The sequence below is a fragment of the Amblyomma mixtum genome, chromosome 6 (genome assembly GCF_055824585.1).
Source record: "Amblyomma mixtum isolate Tamu chromosome 6, ASM5582458v1, whole genome shotgun sequence".
NCBI lineage: Eukaryota > Metazoa > Arthropoda > Arachnida > Ixodida > Ixodidae > Amblyomma > Amblyomma mixtum.
The window spans coordinates 123797854-123816136 of NC_143017.1; the positions used below are offsets into that span (position 1 = coordinate 123797854).

General features: G+C 45.1%; 1 protein-coding gene across 3 annotated transcripts in view; it reads left to right on the forward strand.

Annotated features, from left to right (window-relative positions):
• Window positions 1-18283, forward strand: part of LOC149340271 (nephrin-like) — a 382817-nt gene that overhangs the window by 252418 nt on the left and 112116 nt on the right. For all 3 annotated transcript variants that reach the window (XM_089549015.1, XM_089549013.1, XM_089549014.1), the window contains exon 5: window positions 17999-18115. In XM_089549015.1, coding sequence (XP_089405141.1) covers window positions 18043-18115 — 73 coding nt within the window. In that variant the 5' untranslated portion in view covers window positions 17999-18042. The remainder of the gene's footprint in view (window positions 1-17998; window positions 18116-18283) is intronic.

The following is an 18283-nucleotide window of genomic DNA, read 5'->3' on the forward strand; positions in this document are numbered from 1 at the left end:
GCCTCGTTTAACCGCTGCACCACTGCGCCAGAAGGGGTATTAGTACTCCCAGGTATCTATCAATGTAAGGCAGAGAATGACCTGCATATATAGGAATTAACCCGTCACACTATCGCGTCATACCCTTAAGGAGGAGCTCAAGTGTCTCCTCCAATTTTTTTTTTTTTTGCGCAGTTTTCTAACAGGAGGTCCGCTGGGCGGATTTCGGCATTGGGAGCTCTTATTAAATCTGTGCGTACATTCCTTGAACGAGTACAATAATTTGATTCTTATTTTTAGACTGCGTAACACTGAGTGCTCCGATGATTTGCTAAACCTTATGAGTAGGTTCTGAATGAAGGTTTGTACTTGCGTTGAGATTGTGTCTGTACGGATGCACTGATCAAAATTCCACACTTTTTTTAGTCTCTTGTTTTACATGCGAATGGGATCGTTTTACCTCCACTGCACAAAACCTATCTCCAGCCTAAATTATAGCTATCACATTTTTTTTACACTTCCGTCTTTAACCTTTAAAAACTTAAATTCGTTTTGGCTTATCCGTCGGAATATACGGTAACCTTCGCTTTCGTACAAAGAAAAACTGACTTATTACAGAAGCGGTAATTGAATTCAGCGCCAAGCTGGTGAACCAATTCGATTGTCTGCCCCGAAGCTCGCACGCTGATCCGATTATAGTGTCAGGAGACGTGCAGTACAATACCACATTCATGGTAGATAAAAGCCACATATTTATATAGGATATTCATGGTACTTACCACAGTTTGCTTCAAACAAGGGCGGTCAATCACAGTAATATTTATTCATTTTTAAGGCGTTGCTCAATTTTGCATGTATGGCAAGGAGGACGTATTGGTTTACTAGCTAATCAAGAGCAATATTTCTGACAATAATCCCGTGAAGGCTGCGACAGAAATCTGATAATGATCCAATGGAGGGTGCGATAGAAATAGTTTAGATTTGACTAGCCTAGCTAGCACTGTCTTCCCAAATGAGTCAATACATCGCCCTGCCACATGTCTCCACAGTCTACGGCATTTTCTACGCTAAGGCTGAAAACATCGACAAAAGAGAATGTACAAGCGCCGCTAGATTAATCACGGCACTGAATTTCTTCTCCTTTCCAGAGTATATGATGATTCAACTAATAGTCCTGTACGGAATGTCTTCATGAATTTCTCTGTCGAGAATGTTAGAAAGTGAGGGAAGCAGAGTCACGGTTTAAAATAGGCCATCACTTTCCAATAACACCGGAAACAAAATTTTTAGGTCTTCGGCGGTTTTCCTGTCCTTTAGAGAGCATTTTAATGAGAAGTGTGGACCACGAAGTAGCGGAATTGACACTGATGAAAATGGGGCTCTTTTGGACAGGCACCACAAACTGACTTGCCCAAAATGTTCAACATCCATTGTGCAGCAGTCCGACGAAAGCAGATAACTGTTTATGCTTTACGTATGAGGATGAGCAGAATAAAGAATGCTGGACCAAATTAAGTGAGAGAATCGTATGATGAAGTTCAGTTGGCAGCAGCGTCTCACCCGCAGGCTGCATAATGTTGTGTGCTCATAATTTCTCGCTACATGTCTGAAATCTGTCGCATATAATCCGTAAAGTTATTCGACCGCAAGGAAGATTACTTTTATTTTAAGTAGCTTTCTTCCGACCCCATCTTAAAGGTAATTTTTGTTCCGCTGTACGTTGCCGAATATTGTACCTGGTTTTTGACAATAAAAAACTGCTGAGGCTCAGCTTGGCTAAGCCTGGGGAATGCGAAGCATATTAGTAGCTAGGCTTGGTAATACATGGCTTTCCTTGGTTTAATACTTGGTCATTTTAATACAACCACTAGAAGCCTTCGTCGTGGGGGAAGACAACGGCATGGCTACAGCGGAACGCCGACTAACCCCGAGACGCGCGTTGGGTGAGCGCATGGATTGCCACGGAAGCCGCGTCTGCCTGCCCGGTGGAGCGAGCGTTTCACCTACACCGAGTGTGAACGCGCGTTCGAAATGCGCGGGAATGCGCGGGTGTGACGGCTAGGGGTCCCACGGCGACGGCGCGAGGTGGAGGCCGGCTCTCTCATCCGATGTCACGTGGTGTGACGTCACGCTGTCACGTGGCGTGACGGCTAGGGGTCCCACGGCGACGGCGCGAGGTGGAGGCCGGCTCTCTCATCCGATGTCACGTGGTGTGACGTCACGGTGTCACGTGGGGGTCCCACGGCGACGGCGTGAGTGGTAGCTCTAGCAATATGCTTCGCATAAAATAATTGCTGGTGGTCTTTACAGTAAGAATGGTGCATGGTACAATCATAACCCAATTGCCGTATTCGTACGGAGCACGGTAAAATGTTTCTAGTGTCGACGAAGATATAAGCGTCGTCTTTCTTTTGACGACCTGCCCTTCCAAATTTTTGAACTAAAACGTCCCTTCTAGGAAAACTGGGAAATTTCTCCGCTGTGATGCACAGCATAAGAGAAATGTTGTGCCGGTCCGGCTCAAGTCACGCAAATCCAGGCGTCGAACTGCTTCGCATTGCGCTGCTCTGATGTTCCATGCCATGACCAAGAATTCCTTCAATTGGACCCTAAAATCTCTAATTCAGTCCTTTCCTCCCTGCTGCAGTTTCAAAAGTCTGGAAATTTGAAAAATCTGCGACAAATCGCTTCTTGAAATGACCAAAAAACTCTGTAAAATTCTTTTCGCCAAAAATAACTAAATTCTCTGAAAACGGAAGGATTCCACACAATGAACACCGCTGTAGCATTGAGGTGCGAAACTGTGGGCTCAATTTTATGAATTCCTTCACGACTCTAAAGGCCTCTCAAGCGATCGCCTGCCTGCCTGCGCTTTCTTCTGTCTAGGCGCGCACTGCCGAAGTGACTCACTCCGAAGAAACGTCGATCGATCGTAGCGCTTGCTTCCTACTGTAAACACATTGTTTTTTCTTTTTCCTTTCAGTTTCTCATGCTAGGACTTTCACTTTGCTACACAAAATTTGTCTCAGTCCGCGAGCTGCACATCGTGTTGGCACAACTTTCTCGGCGGAAGTCAAGACATCTCGGGTACCTGGCTATCCTGGAAAAGCGCCGACATTCCCAGTCCCCGCCTGCCCCCTCCCCTCTTTCTTTTCTCTCTTTTAAGGAGAGTGGCAGTGATTTAGTCACCTAGATTGAACCGAAGATATTGACTTTTTTCTTCTCCTGCAGTCAGTTCGAAATAAGAACTCTATCCGTGGACCTGGAGAAAAGGAAAAACGATTTCTCTGATTTCAAAGAGACGTTTCCGCTACTTTTTGCTGCTTACTGAACTCGTACACATAAAGTAAGAGTAAAGTGGGGAGTAGGGACGTCAACTAAGATCGCAAAAAGAACATTGTGGCCCTTCCCTGAAGGGAAGAGAAGTTCTATTAGATCACTGGCATGAAAAGGCCGGAAATAGCGGAGGAAGAAAAGGGCTCGGCACAAAGCAGTTCAGTCACATATACAGAAATAGTTCAAACGAACCCTGAAAGCAGGCAACCCCAATTGCTGCCTTTTGTCGTTGCATTCTTGTGAGAGTTACGCCACGAGAGGCGATAGGCCGGATAGCTCTGTTACGGGTAGAACTCACGTAAATAGTCCTTGCTATTTCACGCACCCGACTTCTTGCTTTTCATGTCTTCTGAGTTTTAGGGATTCATTGCGAATGTTCTGTTCCCATCGGGTGTGTGCCGCCAATGTCCGTAATATTAATTTTACCCAACTGTACTAGCTACAGTCCAAATGTACAGCGACCAAAGCTAGCACAGCGTCCAAAGTACCAGAGGTTTTGCACGTGGCCCTTCGCTTTGAATTCAGCACGCCTAAGATTCACAAATTCTGGCCGGCGTTCCGTCCTTCCATATAAAGCATGTCTATATATAAGCTACAGGACAAGCCGCTTTTGTACAAGATGCTGTGGTGTACAGTCGTGGATAGAATAATGTGGGCCGCGCTTCGGCGTTCAAACTCATCTATCGCACTGCGCAACACAAAAAATTATAAATGTTTGCCGGTTTTATGCGCAAGTGCAATAGTAAGTTTTGCATGTGTACCGATTAAAGAAGTATTAATCTTGCCCATTTTTCCCCATGACGCGTCACACTATATGTTCTTATGTGCTAGGAGTATATTGACTTGAACGAGAACGATATACTGATCTGTACGGGCCAGCCGATGCAAGGGTAGCAGATAGCCGCAACCATTGTCATTTGAATCCATGTGATGCTGCATGTTGTAGCTGAAACATTCCTCAAATAGACCCAAAAATATCTCTTGTAACGTGTGGAAACCGCGCTGTACTTAAACAAACAAGACACACTTTAAGGATGACAGACGAAGCGCGAACTTTCAACTAAATTTTATTCCGGAAGGGTTACGCTTTTATGTGAAACAAAGACGTGACGATTTTTTTTTACAAAAGAAAAGAAATAAGATAGCGAATTTTTGTGGCTGAGTTCTTCGCGCTGAGCAATGGGCACAGGTGATGATTGTTTTCGCCTGTGTTGCTTTCATTTTTTCTCTCGTCCTCAAAGTGTGTATTGTTTTTCAAGTACAGCGCGGTTTCCACACGATGAACCACCAACTATCCCCTGTAATTGATCTCTTTTAAGCCCTTTTCTTTGCAGAAGCTGGAAAACTGGGCCACTGTGAATAAGAATTGAGACAGTATCGATTATTAAAATACTCTGGAACTCCGTAAAGGTTACCTTTTCGCCAAATTTTCCGTCTCAACATTCCTAAAAGACCCAAAATTCTCCGGATGGAACATAACTGCTTCATTCGCCAGAACAGGCGCAGCCGGCAGCGCATTTTGGTCGCAACTATCCTACTCTTGAAGCTACACTACCGTGTCATGGTTGTTAACCGCGTAGCAGCTTCGAAAGGTATTTTCTTTGCAACGTGAAGCGCGCGGTATTGCATCCGCGTATAGGTTTCCATCGCTATATATGCATCGAACCATGCTTGCATAGGTGAAAAATGAGTCCGGAGATAATGTCTAGTACAAACAATGTACACGGTTTGTCGCGACGGTGGGCCGGTTTGCGAAGCTGCAGGAGCTCTAAAAGCTCTGCGATCTCTGCAGTCGGTGACTGCTTTTGTGTGCTTATATTTTTTGCTTGAGTGGTGCTCTGAACCTAAAAGACTGCTGCGAAGATGAACGTTTCCGTTGCATTTACCAAGCTTGGATGGTCTTGACGACCTTTTCTGACTAAAGGAGACTGGCAAGGCTGCCGGAGAGTTTTAATCCATTTTATGGAGTCAGTTCCCTTGTGCCTCGATAAATGGAATAGTAGTTCACATGTCATGCTACATGTCAAAAAGGAAAGTGTCAACATCACAAAAGCGTCGCAAGAAACGCCAATTTACTTAAAAGAAGTGTCTGTGTAAAACAAAACTCATCATTAAACATTTCACAACGAATTCAGCCTACCTTGAGTTTCACACAACAGCACGGAAAACATAACAGATCAGAATGTGCGCATAAGAAGCGGAAAACATAGTTTCTCTATTCATTTTTTGCCCTGAAGGCACAAAGCAATTAGAGTGGTGTGTCAGGAACATTACAAAGTGCGTTTTTTTTTTATATATAAGCACCAGGAAATATCAGCGAATCAATTTTCTCAGAGAAAAAAACAGGGAACAATAATAAAGAGAAAAGACAACGGTACAGTTCTAAGTTGATGGTTGGTTTTTCAGTGTCAAAGCATTATTGTGAGTTACGGATATGCCGTAGTGGCAGAGGAAGGCCATGGGTTAATTTTGAAAAATAATTTTTTTATTTTCTTTTTTCACGTGTACAGAACTATGTGCGCTGATGTTTTTGTTTTTGTCTGCAGAGCGCGTCTGTACGAAGGGAAACAATGGGGCTGCTGTGGCAATCATAATACCAAGAGCCGCCTAAAACCAGTTCGCAAATTAGCAAGTCTGCCTCAACCATTACGCAGTCTCATACTTTTTTTGCTTGATGGAACAAGTGGGGCAGAGCATAACCCAAAACCGGTCGCAGATACAATATTGGCATCATCAGCAACGTCAGAAAACAAACGACCGCAGTAAGCAGAAGTTTTATAAAAAATGGTGAGTATATTTGTATTCTCGTGCTCAATAGACGCGAACACAACACATAAGCGCACCCTGAAGATGCAGTCCTCACGGCTAATACCACTTCTGTAGACGTAGGTCAATTTCGAGGGACCAATTATCTATAACTTATTCTTTACTAGGCTCTCGATTCTATGTCAGCAACAGAAAATGGAGTGGCCGGTGGATGCATTTTTTTTCGGCTGCTAATAACTGGCACAAACGCTTATTTTTGAGAAATAAATGAGTAAACTGCTAAGGGAGGCGGAAGAATGCGGTCATTCCGGTGAGTGAACTTTCATCCTTAGTATCAGTTTGACGGACGCCGTAGGCTTGCCACAACACACCAATCTCAAGCTGAACAAAAGGAGGGGAAAACGCAGCACTGAGACTGCAATACGATTGTCCCAAGTAGCGCTGCCGGATTTGCGGATTGCCCCTGCGGTGGCTCAGTGGTTAGCGTGCTCGGCTGCTGACCCGAAAGACGCGAGTTCGATCCCGGTCGCGAAGGGGGCATCTTTACGGAGACGAAATGCTAGAAGCCCGTGCACTGCGCGGTGACAATGCGCGTTAAAGAACCGCGGGTAGTTTAAATTATCCGAGGACCTCCATTACGGCGCCCCTCATTGCTTGAGTCGTTTTGGGACGTTAAATGTCATAAAACTAAAACCAAACATTTACGGATGAAGTTGTCTGGGGCATCCGTGGAAAAAATGAACAGGAAGACGACCAAGAGGGTTTAAGGCACTCGAGAGATATTAGGACACTAGCCTCTTACTAAGCTGGCAGCAAAAAGATAAATAAATCACATAACCGACAGCTGTCCGAGTGTACTTCACGTAACTAAAGCAAAAAGTGAAAAAAGTTATAAAAAGCCCTTTTTCTTGGGACTAAGGCCAGATTATTTCCGTTGACTTTTTTTATTGCCACATTTCTCAGCAAACTGTTCACTTGCGCCTGGAGGGATTTATGAGAAGCAGTTTGAGTCTACAATTTCAGCGACTTTTTCTTCTAAATGTCGAGAAAAGTAAACAAAATCGAAAACAAAAATAAAACTCAGTTGAACAGTTTTCGGCCCTGCTTCGATCAGTCGAGGTAATGCCGCGCAGATTTCGGTGCCGAAGTTGTGCGAAGATGTCGGCGACAGTTACAACCTGACAACCCGCAAATCATCTCGCACCGGTAAGCAGTAAACATTTCTTCGGAAAGTGCAAAGGAACCTCCTTCGACTTCTGTGGTCGACAGGAAGAAAGAAACCGTCTTGTACTTTATTGGGAAATACAGTGACAGCTTCGACATGAAGTAGAAATTTTACGACGTGCGTTCCGACCAGAGGCTTAACAAAAATAAACGTCACGAGTACCTCTAACTGTGTAGTCCTCCGGGGACAGGATACTACTGTCTAAAATATTTGGCTCTTGCGCTGAGAGTTATCAAATTGGCAATGAAATAGAAACCGCATTTTTAATATCAACCTATAGTATGTTTATCTCCTTAAGGGCGTATTCTTGGCTTCAATACTTATGAAACGATGCATTTGAAGCACTTGTATAAATTACGATCGCGAAGAACTTCCAGTGGTCTTACAACTGTCAGTACTGCATGTCAGTCCAGTACCTTACTGAGCTAGTTGGTCCAGTGCGCATGCATTATCCATAAGCAAGGCTTGGGGAGCAGTTAAATTGGAATAAGGCATGTTCAAGATTTTCCACCTGAGATGCATGTACCGGTGTCAGAACGGATTTAATACTTCCAAAATATAGGACTTAGCTGAGACCTCATTAGGGCATCTCCTGGAGTTTGATGCGCTGCGCATGCGTTGGTTATCTCTGCGGTTTCGGACTATTCGATCGGCAGTAAGGTACCATTCAGTATGTCGGTTTTCATTGTCGGCGTTACATGCAAAGTACTGGAGCAACTTGGTGGACCATCATGCTTCGTGATCTTTTTTTTTTTCAATTTAATCGAAAGCACCGATATAGAATCCTCCTCGGCGGGTTATCACCATCATATATCAGACGAGGAGATTGTGGCAGGCATCTAAAAGTGAACTGGTTTTAAGGATCAAGCTGGTTAGATCATAAAAGCAGTACTGTAGAGAGGCTTGTGCTCTTATTGCCTGGAACTAGTGGCTGCTTTATGAAATAACGCAAGATTGACAATAGAAAATCGCAAATAAATGATATCTATGACATAGTTGTTACGACTCAGCAGCAGTCTAGTGTCAATCATTAGTGCTGAGGCAGACTTAATATGTGACCAGGGCACCACGTTTAAAGAAAGCCGACCAAGAGGAAAACATTCACTTGCAATTGTCAGTTAAAGCACCGCTTGCAACTGAAGGCACCGCTATATCAGCATCCAGAAATACTGGCAAGTCGGTGAAAATTGGAGTCAACTATCAAGTCTACAGTGCTCTCACATGAATTGGCCGGAATTAAATAGCTTTCCTTAAATTGGAGCGCATATGTATCAAACTGTCCTCTCTCAATGACAGTGAGAATTCTCTCGCGGGGAAATTTAGATCTCTCCGGAGAAGTATTGCTTTAACAATAAGTGTGTGACATCAGTCGTGAACAAAATGAAGTTAGGTCTCAACGGCGGCACTGAATGCGCAAGCGTGGCGCGATGTCATAACGCTATTACAGTTTCTGTTTGTAGCGAAGAGTAGGTTCTTTATTTCTTTAGTGAATTTTTTTACTGCAGGTTTAAGCGAATTATTAACCACCTGGCGGACAGGATCGTGTAGTATTTGCTAGCGATGATGTCAAGATGAGTACGAAAAACGACTACTGCTTCTACGATGAACAGAGAATGCAGCTTTTAAGCTGCGGTGTTGGGGCGAACCATCCGTGCCCACATGAATGTGATCTGTGTACGCAACGGCCATTTAAAACAGTGACAATTTAATTTTGTTTAGCGTGGTGGTTAAAGTGAAGGATATATACACAAATACGAAACACATCCGTTTTTGGTGTGAAGTATGGCTAGAATGCCCTCTTTGGGTGACAGGCGACGAAAAAAATCTCTGCACGACTTGTGTGTCCTTTCCTTCATGAGAAATGCGTGGTACCCGACATGTCCAAAATGCGCGGGTGGAGAGCATATGACAGTGAAACGCGTTAAAATGCCGAACTTTTCCCATTTTTTTTTTCGCCATTTGTCTCGGACATGTCCATCGATAAGCATACACAAGAAGAAATAGAAACAGCTACATTGATAGGATTATATATAACGCCTTTTCGATTCTTCGTAATACAATGTCACTCTTACTCATGAAAGGACACCATTTCCTCCACGCTTTCAGCCCGATTCATCGTGAAAACCTAGACGGCGTAGACGCTTCAGCGAACCGAATGTACTGCGTTCTTGAAAGCACTGTAACAAGTCACCGAACATCTCAACAGTCATGTTAGGATATCATATTTTTACGCCTGGTCCTAAAGCGATGCGTCATACTGCACTACGTAAATACCAAAAGAAAAACGAACCAAGAGCAACACTTTTCCTGTCGAAAGTAGATCTCCAGCCTACACAAGCAAACATAAAGAGTAAGCGGCTCGCTTGCGCTTGGAGCCGGGCAGTTCTGTATTGGAAATGCGATCCAGATGGCGCTAATGGCACGAACGTCCTCTGAGTGCCCTCAGCTCTCGCTTCGCGCACTCGCACGTTTGACGCTTCTTGGGATTCAGAGGCAGCAGGTGGACAGAACAAGGGCGCAAGAGGGCGAGGAAGGAGAGGAGAAAGGCATTTTGGGGGAGCGAATGCAATGAGCGGATGCTTTATGGAGGCGCCTTTTTGAGAGCGGAGCAGGCATTTCCGCAGTTTCATGTTTCGGACACTGCGTTGGCCGAGGGCTCATCTTTCGTCGCTTTTACCGAAGTCTCCGCAACATCCTAGGCGGCGCTTTTATCGCGTTTCTTGTTCCATGCCACTCCGGGCGGCCAGGAAGGAAGGGACCTGGGCCGCCTCTGTACTTGAGAGGTCTGTAAACAATAGGCGCGACCAGCCCAGGCTGGCTCCGACTCAGACAGACGCGCGCTGGCTTGAAACGTTCCCGGAAACAGCCCTGTAACAGCGGTGCCAAGAGAGCCGGCCGTCGATGGGCAGCTGTAGCAGCGACGCTCCATTTGAGCACTCTTGTGCTGGCCAGCTTTCATATAGCGGCGATTTTTTTTTTCCTCTGTCGTATTTCCTGCGCTTTTGCTTTGTGTTTGTCGCCCCAAATGGCTGCTTGCTGCCATCGCGTTTCTCGGCTGCTGGCTCGCAATGTGATTTCACTCAGGAGGAACGGCTTTACTGACTCTCGCAATTGAGACAGCGAAAGCTTGGAGCAGAGAACTACGAGGGTGGCTGACATTTTTATTGTGTAGCAGCAGTTCTCGCTTTGTCGGGGAGGGCGGAGACGAGTAAAAAGAAGGCTGAACTAGACGTGTGAGAAATCCTGTTGGGGCAGTTGGGGTAGGTAACTAAATTGGTTTCATGCTGGGTACTTGTATCGGGAATGCGATGGTGCTAACCCCTCGAGAAAATTCACATCAGCAGGTTTCCTGCACCCACATGCTTTTAACACCACCGCGCAAGCTTTTGTGTAGCCTTCCTGCGTTTATTCCATGCATACAGTTCTCATTTCTATCATTCCTAAGTGACGCAATAGTTTTTATTAGAGGCTGCCGAAGGTGCACAGAGCTCTATAATTTGCTTAACAAAGCCTGAGGTCTCGGTAAGCATTCTCATGTCGCAACGAGAACAGCGTTATACAAGTAACAGCGTTTACTTTGCGCCCAACGGCCTCGCATCAATAGGTGGGTTGCAGAAATACAGAAGTGGGCTTCTGTGCCAAGCAAACAAATTTAACAATGGCGGCGCGGCTCCTCCTGCGGGCAGAAGTTGGGTGCAGTGCTGGAGATTTCTATTGTAAGCCTTATGCCTTGAGTGCGCCTATATCCCCGTACTACGATTACTCACTCTCCACTGCAAGGGGACAAAGGTCTGTCTCCTTTTCTTTCCTGCCTATCCTTGGCCGCAGAGCCACAGTAAGTTTGGCACGGCTGCGTTTGGTCCCCCGTCGCGAAGCAGTGGTTTGAGAGGACTGCGTTAAATACTTTAATCACAAATCACAACAGCAGTACAATGCAGGAACGGCAAGGAGACTCGCCGGATTTCTGAGACTGCAGAACTATTCTGCGCTGCACCTAATTTCTTCACCAAAAGCCGGTCCTGTGGCCAACTTGTGCAGGGAAGCTGGCTTCCAGATTTCTGTAGCCAACCTGTAACATAGGACGAATAGATAATAAGCTAACAGTGTTTTTACGCATGTCGTATCCGACTACCAGGTCTCTTTTAGTCATAGCCCTTTTTTTTGTTTAATTCGTGCTGCGATGGGTTAGCCAAGATGTACGGAACAGCACAGTGGCGAACATTTTCACGGCGGTGTGTACGCTTCAAGCTTGCCCAATATACATCATCTTTCCATCGATTAATGCTTCGGGTGGTTCTTCTGTCCCTCGTCAAGAATTTGATGGCCTCCTAACTAGTGTAGCTATCACTGGCCTCCTGCACATATAGCGCGGAGGTGGCATAGCCTCGTATGTAGGCGGTGGTGGGTTCGATCCTTAGTTCTGAATGGTTAGACAGCTCTTCTCTTCTCAAGTTCTCAGGTCCGTAGGTTCAATTACTACCCGGTAGAGGCAGCGTTTAGATGAAAGTGAAAGGAGAAGAGCCCGCAAATCAAGATTTTTAGCGTGTTTGATGACGCCAGATACCTGACAATAAGCTCAAGTACTCTATTGAACGTGCCCCGTAGCCTAAGCTTATTATTACCATGCAATAAATACACCACGTTTCCCTAAGCTATGTTTCTAGATGAACAGCATGCGATTCCTTTCCATAGCCGAATAAGTTAGTTTATTATATTTATGCTTAAAGGGTGGCCAACTATACCGGTAACAGCAACATCAGTCGCAAGCAGAACTGCCATAATATTGTGTGCCGGAACGTTTTATGCTTCACACCTGCTTTGCACCACGAGTGGGGCCCCGTTTTCTAAAGAGATTTCCTTATGAATTTCTCATCGGCACAATGCGATCCTTCACTCAACGACGTAAAATACAGTGACAGAAAAAACGGATATCCGTAAACGCTGCTTTGCTAAGTGGACGCCCGATGTAAATGCGTGACGGCTTATAAATAATCAAGCCAGAAGGTGGTGCCTCAGCCGGGAAGTAAATTAATGTAGCGAGCTTCCGGCTATCAAACAGCTTACTTAGATGACCCAGAAAGCAATCTAGGAATGGGATGCGCCGAACGACGGGCTTATAATAATTATTTGCTCATTAAGCACATGCCATCTACCTCCGAGCGCTCGTTTGGCTTCCCGCAGAGCATTGCCTTGATTGCTTTTTCTTTTTCTTTCTCTCTCTCTCTTTCTGTCTTTCTATCCCTATAACCGTAATAGTTTGCGTGGGAGATGTTTAAGCGCATTTCCTTGTGCACTGCGTTTTTCGCTTTTCGCAAAGATAGAGCAAAGCTGATCCTGTTATCAGTGTTTTTAACCCATTTCTTCTATATATTGCTACGAATTTGAATAGAAACTTACAGTTAACAGACTGTCAAACCTACCTTAGACTTCCCAGTGTTTGCAAAGGGGCAATCATTATTGTAGCTCATTCTCCTGCTTAGATATTTTTTTCTTGCTCTTGTGGTATTTCGTGCTCGTTGGCGCGATGACACTCTTTGGCGATACCTCCAACTTTTCCTAGGACGCTTCTATCTATTGCAACGTACATGTTGTAGCAATATTCAAAGAGAATTCTAGGAAGAAACAATAAGGCATTGCACTTGTTTTGACAACTGCATTCGGTTCATAATATCTGGTTTAATAGACTACAGTCGGCATCTGCCTTGAGAAAATAAGATTCTTGGTAAAGAAAGTGACGTCAACATTTTGAAACGAAATCTCTTTCTTTGCGGCATTTGACCAGCGATGAAAGGCTGCTTTGAAGAAGAACAGGAAGCAATCAATGTTCAGTGGCTCTTTCCGTATTGCGCTCCTCAATGTCCCTCAAAAGGCGACCGACCAATAATCCTTAAAAAGTCGCTTAATTTATTTCCTAAGTGCTGCATGATATGTTGCCTCACCGGAGTGCCTAAAGCGGAAGCAGCCGCATATTACTAAAAAAAAAAATCGAAACAGGTGGCAGAATCGGTTCTTCATGATAGCATCATCTAAAATTTCTGACCTAAATAAAAATGAGTCCCTGGCTCACTGCCGTTAACACGTGCTCAGTTGTTCATTGTCACGGATTCCGATCGCATACGCTTCTTCAATACGACCCGGACTGTACTACACGAGCTTTGCTTTATTCCGTGAAGTGCTTCTAGGAGCTAATCATGAGAAGCATTATCGTTCTTTGTTACCTAAAGCATGCCCTTAAACGCTATTGAATTATCAGGTTTATTTCACGTGCGCCCAACTCACCAGAACAGTTACTACTTTTACTGCGTAAGCAGTGTGCCTGCCATGAGGTAAAAATACCGGCGTGGCTCTCTGCGTGTCCGCCGTGCGAAGCCAGGGGCGCCTGCAGTGAGCCGAGCGCGAGTCTAGCGGCCTGACTAGAAGCGAGAGGGAAAACCTGCATCTGCTGAGGATGGCGCAACGGGGCCCGCAAGCTGGCGGCAAGTGCGTGGAGAGGGAAAGCGGCGCCGAAAGCGAGCGCCCGTTACAACGTGATCAAACGCGAAGCGCCAAGATGAACTATATACAGTGCAACACATAGCGAGATATAATAGCTAGCCAAAGTAAAGGAAGAGTAACTGGCGCAATTTGCACACAACGGATGCGGGAAAACTCAAAAGCATTTAACGAAGAAGCATCACAGAGAAAAGCATCAAATTGAAAAGCGGAATGCCTTTCCGCCGCGGTGGCTGAGTGGTCACGGCGCTCGGCTGCTGGCCCAAAAGATGCGGGTTCGATCCCGGCCGCGGCGGCTGAATTTCGATGGAGGCGAAATTCTAGAGGCCCGTGCACTGTGCGATGTCAGTGCACGTTAAAGAACCCCAGGTGGTCGAAATTTCCGGGGCCCTTCACTACGGCGTCCCTCATAGCCTCAGTCGCTTTGGGACGTTAAAAAAAAAGCGAAATGCTAAAAGCGTATTCTGCTTGCGCAGTTTATCGCATCAGACCATCTGAGAGTCAGCAAGTGTTGTCTTTTTTTTCCACGGAGACGCCTCGGTAGGAAAGCATATATAGGCGCGCAATATCTACCCTACACACTAACTTTCTTTGGGGCCCTGTCATTTCCTCACGGCTTTTTTGTCTGCAGCCTCTCATCACACCCGCACTGTGACCACGCGATTTCCCTGCAGCAGCTTCATGCTTAATAGAATAGAAAATTTGTTACAGCTTCGTTACAGCTTTGTTACAGCCTTGCAGTGCCATAGCGACCATTTTTCTTTTGTAGAAAATGCATGTCAGTGAAACAATCATGTTACAGAGCCCTTGGCCTGAACCCTTCGTTCAACAATATATGCCTTGAATATAATCAGTTTTTCGCCTTAGTTACGCGCAAGGAAGCAAAAGAATTTCGTGAAAACTCACCCGACAAGACCACCGACTCCAATGCCCACTTCAATAATATTTTCATTGATGAATGCAAAGCTTTGTTTTTTAATGCAGACAACGATGCCGACGACATTTTTCCGGTAGCAAAAATACTGCGGAGATACCAATTTAAATAGAACGTACATTTTGTTTCTTGTTCAGTAGCGGTGTCTTTAATGCGCATGACACTCACAGTGGTCAAGTTTCCCGTGCCTAAAATTTAATACCTTCTCTCACACGACACAGCGTTCTGGACATTCCTATCTTCAAAACAAAAAACTCGATTTCTTCATCTCCAATTTTTCCATGCTTTTGCCATAGATCTGGGCACTCCAACAGGATGGCAGCATTATTTTCCAAGGAAGCTCATCAGTGCTAAATTTGATTAAAGTGCAGTCTGTTCAGGAAAGGTCACCAAAAACGATGAAAATGTACGACACGTGGAAACAAGTTTTGGAGCGTGAGCGAGACGCTCGGTCGCATTCTCGGAAAAGAAGGGGTGCTGACAACGCACAAACCGACCAGCACTATCGGTCGCCTTCTCCCCCGCCCAAAAAACCGGCAGCCCAGAGAAAAGGCCCAGGGCGTCGTGTACAAAATTCCGTGTTCCGTCTGCCCGGCGTCGTACATAGGGGAAACGAAGAATTTCGCGGAAAGGATGAACCAACACAAAGCGGACGTCCGTCACATGAATCGTCAACGCAGCGCCGTGGCCGAACACTGTGAAGGGTGTGACCACCCAATTGACTTCGACAGCACCATTGTATTGGAAACGGAAGCTAACCCACGCAGGAGGCTTCTACTCGAGTCGTGGCACATACAGCAAACACGAGAGAATGTTAATCGTTCCCTGGGGACTCTCCCCTCATCCTACGTCCATGGGCTGCGGCCATTGACCCGCAGGTCCTCCACACAGGGGCTTAAAAAGCCAAGCTGCGCTCGCCCGTAGTCACACCGTGAAGAAGGGGCCGAGCCGGTCCCGAAACGTCGTGTTTTTCCTGTATTTTACTTGGTTGGCGTCACTTACCTTCTCCTAACATTAAATTTCCCAACCAGACAGACTTCTGTCGAATGTTTTCTTTTGAGTCTATACGCTCCCAAGTATTTTACTTCAGCACAACGCGGATGTGCCATCCGCGTTCTTGAGTGTAATTGGTGTATTATTTCCAATCTTTTTACTCCTAGAAAATTTAACGGCAAAAAATATTCCCAGCAATAACACCAATGAACACATAACGGTAGAAAAAAAAAGAAAAAGACTGAAGCTCGATGCCTGGAGCCTCACCATTTGCTCCGTTTCCGGCGTAAAACACATAAAATCATTTCAGGGCATGCTTCTTTCTATCTGTTCTATTTAAGGTCGGCGAACACGTGGCGTGCAGTCTTCATCGAAGAGCTCAAAGTATTTTATATTTCGCTTCGACTCCCTGACCTTGTCAGTGCTCCAGCCGCAGCATGTAAACAGCAGCAAACGCACAGAAATTTTTAAAGTACGAAACTTGTGTAGATTTCAAGCCAAAGTAAAAGCTGTAGACGTATCTACCAGGAAAGACGGACCTGTAGAAGTCAGAGTTGGCAACAAAGTGGGCTCCTGGATACGAAGTGATTGAGGACTAAAATCGGGTGTCTTTAAACCCGCGAATGAATCTCAATCCTACTCCTCACGTGTACAGTACAGTACAGAGCAATGCTAGGTCATCTTTTTTTTGCATTTTCCTGCTATCTTACTCGATTTGTCTCTTTTTTTGCCTTGAAACAAATTCAAACCAAATGGGGTGCGCACAAATTTAGCTGCTAAGTTTGTTGTGGCACGCTGAAAATGATTATGGCAAGCTCGTGTAAAGCTCTCTGTCTGCAGCGGTGTCGTGAAGCACCAGTCACAGCGTAGCAGCCGCGCCTGAACTCTTTTAATTTCAGAGACATCCTATAACGGACCCTTTGTCTGTAATGTTCCGAGTTAATCTTGCGCTTGCGAATTGGCGATCACACATGCTGCCGAATAGTGCTCGATTCCCTGGCTTTCCGAAAACGGGTTTTACCGTCCACTGAGATGCGAGAATGATTTGCTTCGCACTTCGAATACAACCGGAAGGTTGAATGTCCGCTTCTGTATCATTTTTAGGGTGCGCATGGGAGGGGAGGCGAATTGTCATCGTTGAGCAATGTAGCATCCAACATTATGCCCAATGTAAAATTTCATGTACACGCGGAAAACCATGTCGGTAGAACCAGCTTAGGTGAACGGGGTTTTTGAGGCAAAGTTTTTAATTTCGAATAATGAAACAAATATTTTATTCGTTTAAACAAAAAAAGTAAAAGAAAGAAAATGTTACAGGCGATGATTGCTATTATGTGCAAATCAGCAGCTATCCTAGGATGACTCGTAATCAGCTGCTGTTTGAGCGGTCGCAACAGTGCGCAGCAAATATGCATTATAGTTGTTTTTGTAGCCATGTGAAGGAGTGACTGCTGAAGTTAATCGCGCTGATAAGGTATCAAAATTATAGTTTTAGTCGCTATATTTTGTTCTGCTACCTTACTTGTCTTCTTTTGATCCTCAAAAGCCTAATGAGCGATCAACACCGTGGGAAACGCTTTTCGTGCAAACAGCAGTTCTATACGATGCGAGCATGCTCACATCCAGCCGGTAAATTCTCTTCTGTCTTTTTCAATCTTCGTACATGGCTACACTCATTCAGACACAGAAAAGGAAGCATTAACGCATTGTAGTCGACGTAATTTGGCAGGAATGCAGTGCAGACAAACTGCAACTGCAATTTTGTAGCATATATACTATTATGCGTTTCATTTTCACAAATACGCATAATTCACTCTTTTTACAGTGCCATAGTGGCAATCGCCTACTTCCTCTGGTGGCCACAATGTATTGCGCGAAGAGTGATAACACACTACTGAACTTCTCGATGCGTTTCGTGAGCATTGGAGTTGACGTCCATGATTAGTCCTGATCCAGCAAGTGGGCGAGGTTGAAATTTTAGTCTGCGCCTTCTTCTGGCACATGCCAGAACAATGTTGCTTTTGAACGGAAGGAAGCAATAAACATGGCGCCATATCAGCCTGCACTAAAACGTATCACCTTGTATAATTGTGATATATACTATATCCTTAATCAAAATAACCCACTCCTGTGTCCCATAAAAAGTGAGAGGCTTTTAAAGAAAATACATTGGTCCTCTCACATCCACTACTTTATAGCAGGTGAAAAGAAAAATTATGTGCGCTGTTCTTTGAGTGACATGCTGTATCTTTTTCTTTGTCTTCCTTTCATAGGCGTATAAGAAGGCGTGCTTGACTGTGCTGCCGCCTTCGCTGCAATGCGACACCCGCGCCCTCTTTCTGCGTGGACCCTGGCACTACTGGTGTCTTTCTTCGACTTCGCATGGCCAGGTAAGCAGCGTTAATATTTCTTATGTTGTATTCATTCTGATTAACGAAGCGCCACGTATCAAGGCCACGAGGACCAATTAAGAGCGTTTCTTCCGCTAAACGCTAAGTACCACGCTAAGCAATTTGCTCTCTATATTGTAAAAAAAAAAAAGCTGCTGTCGAACGGCT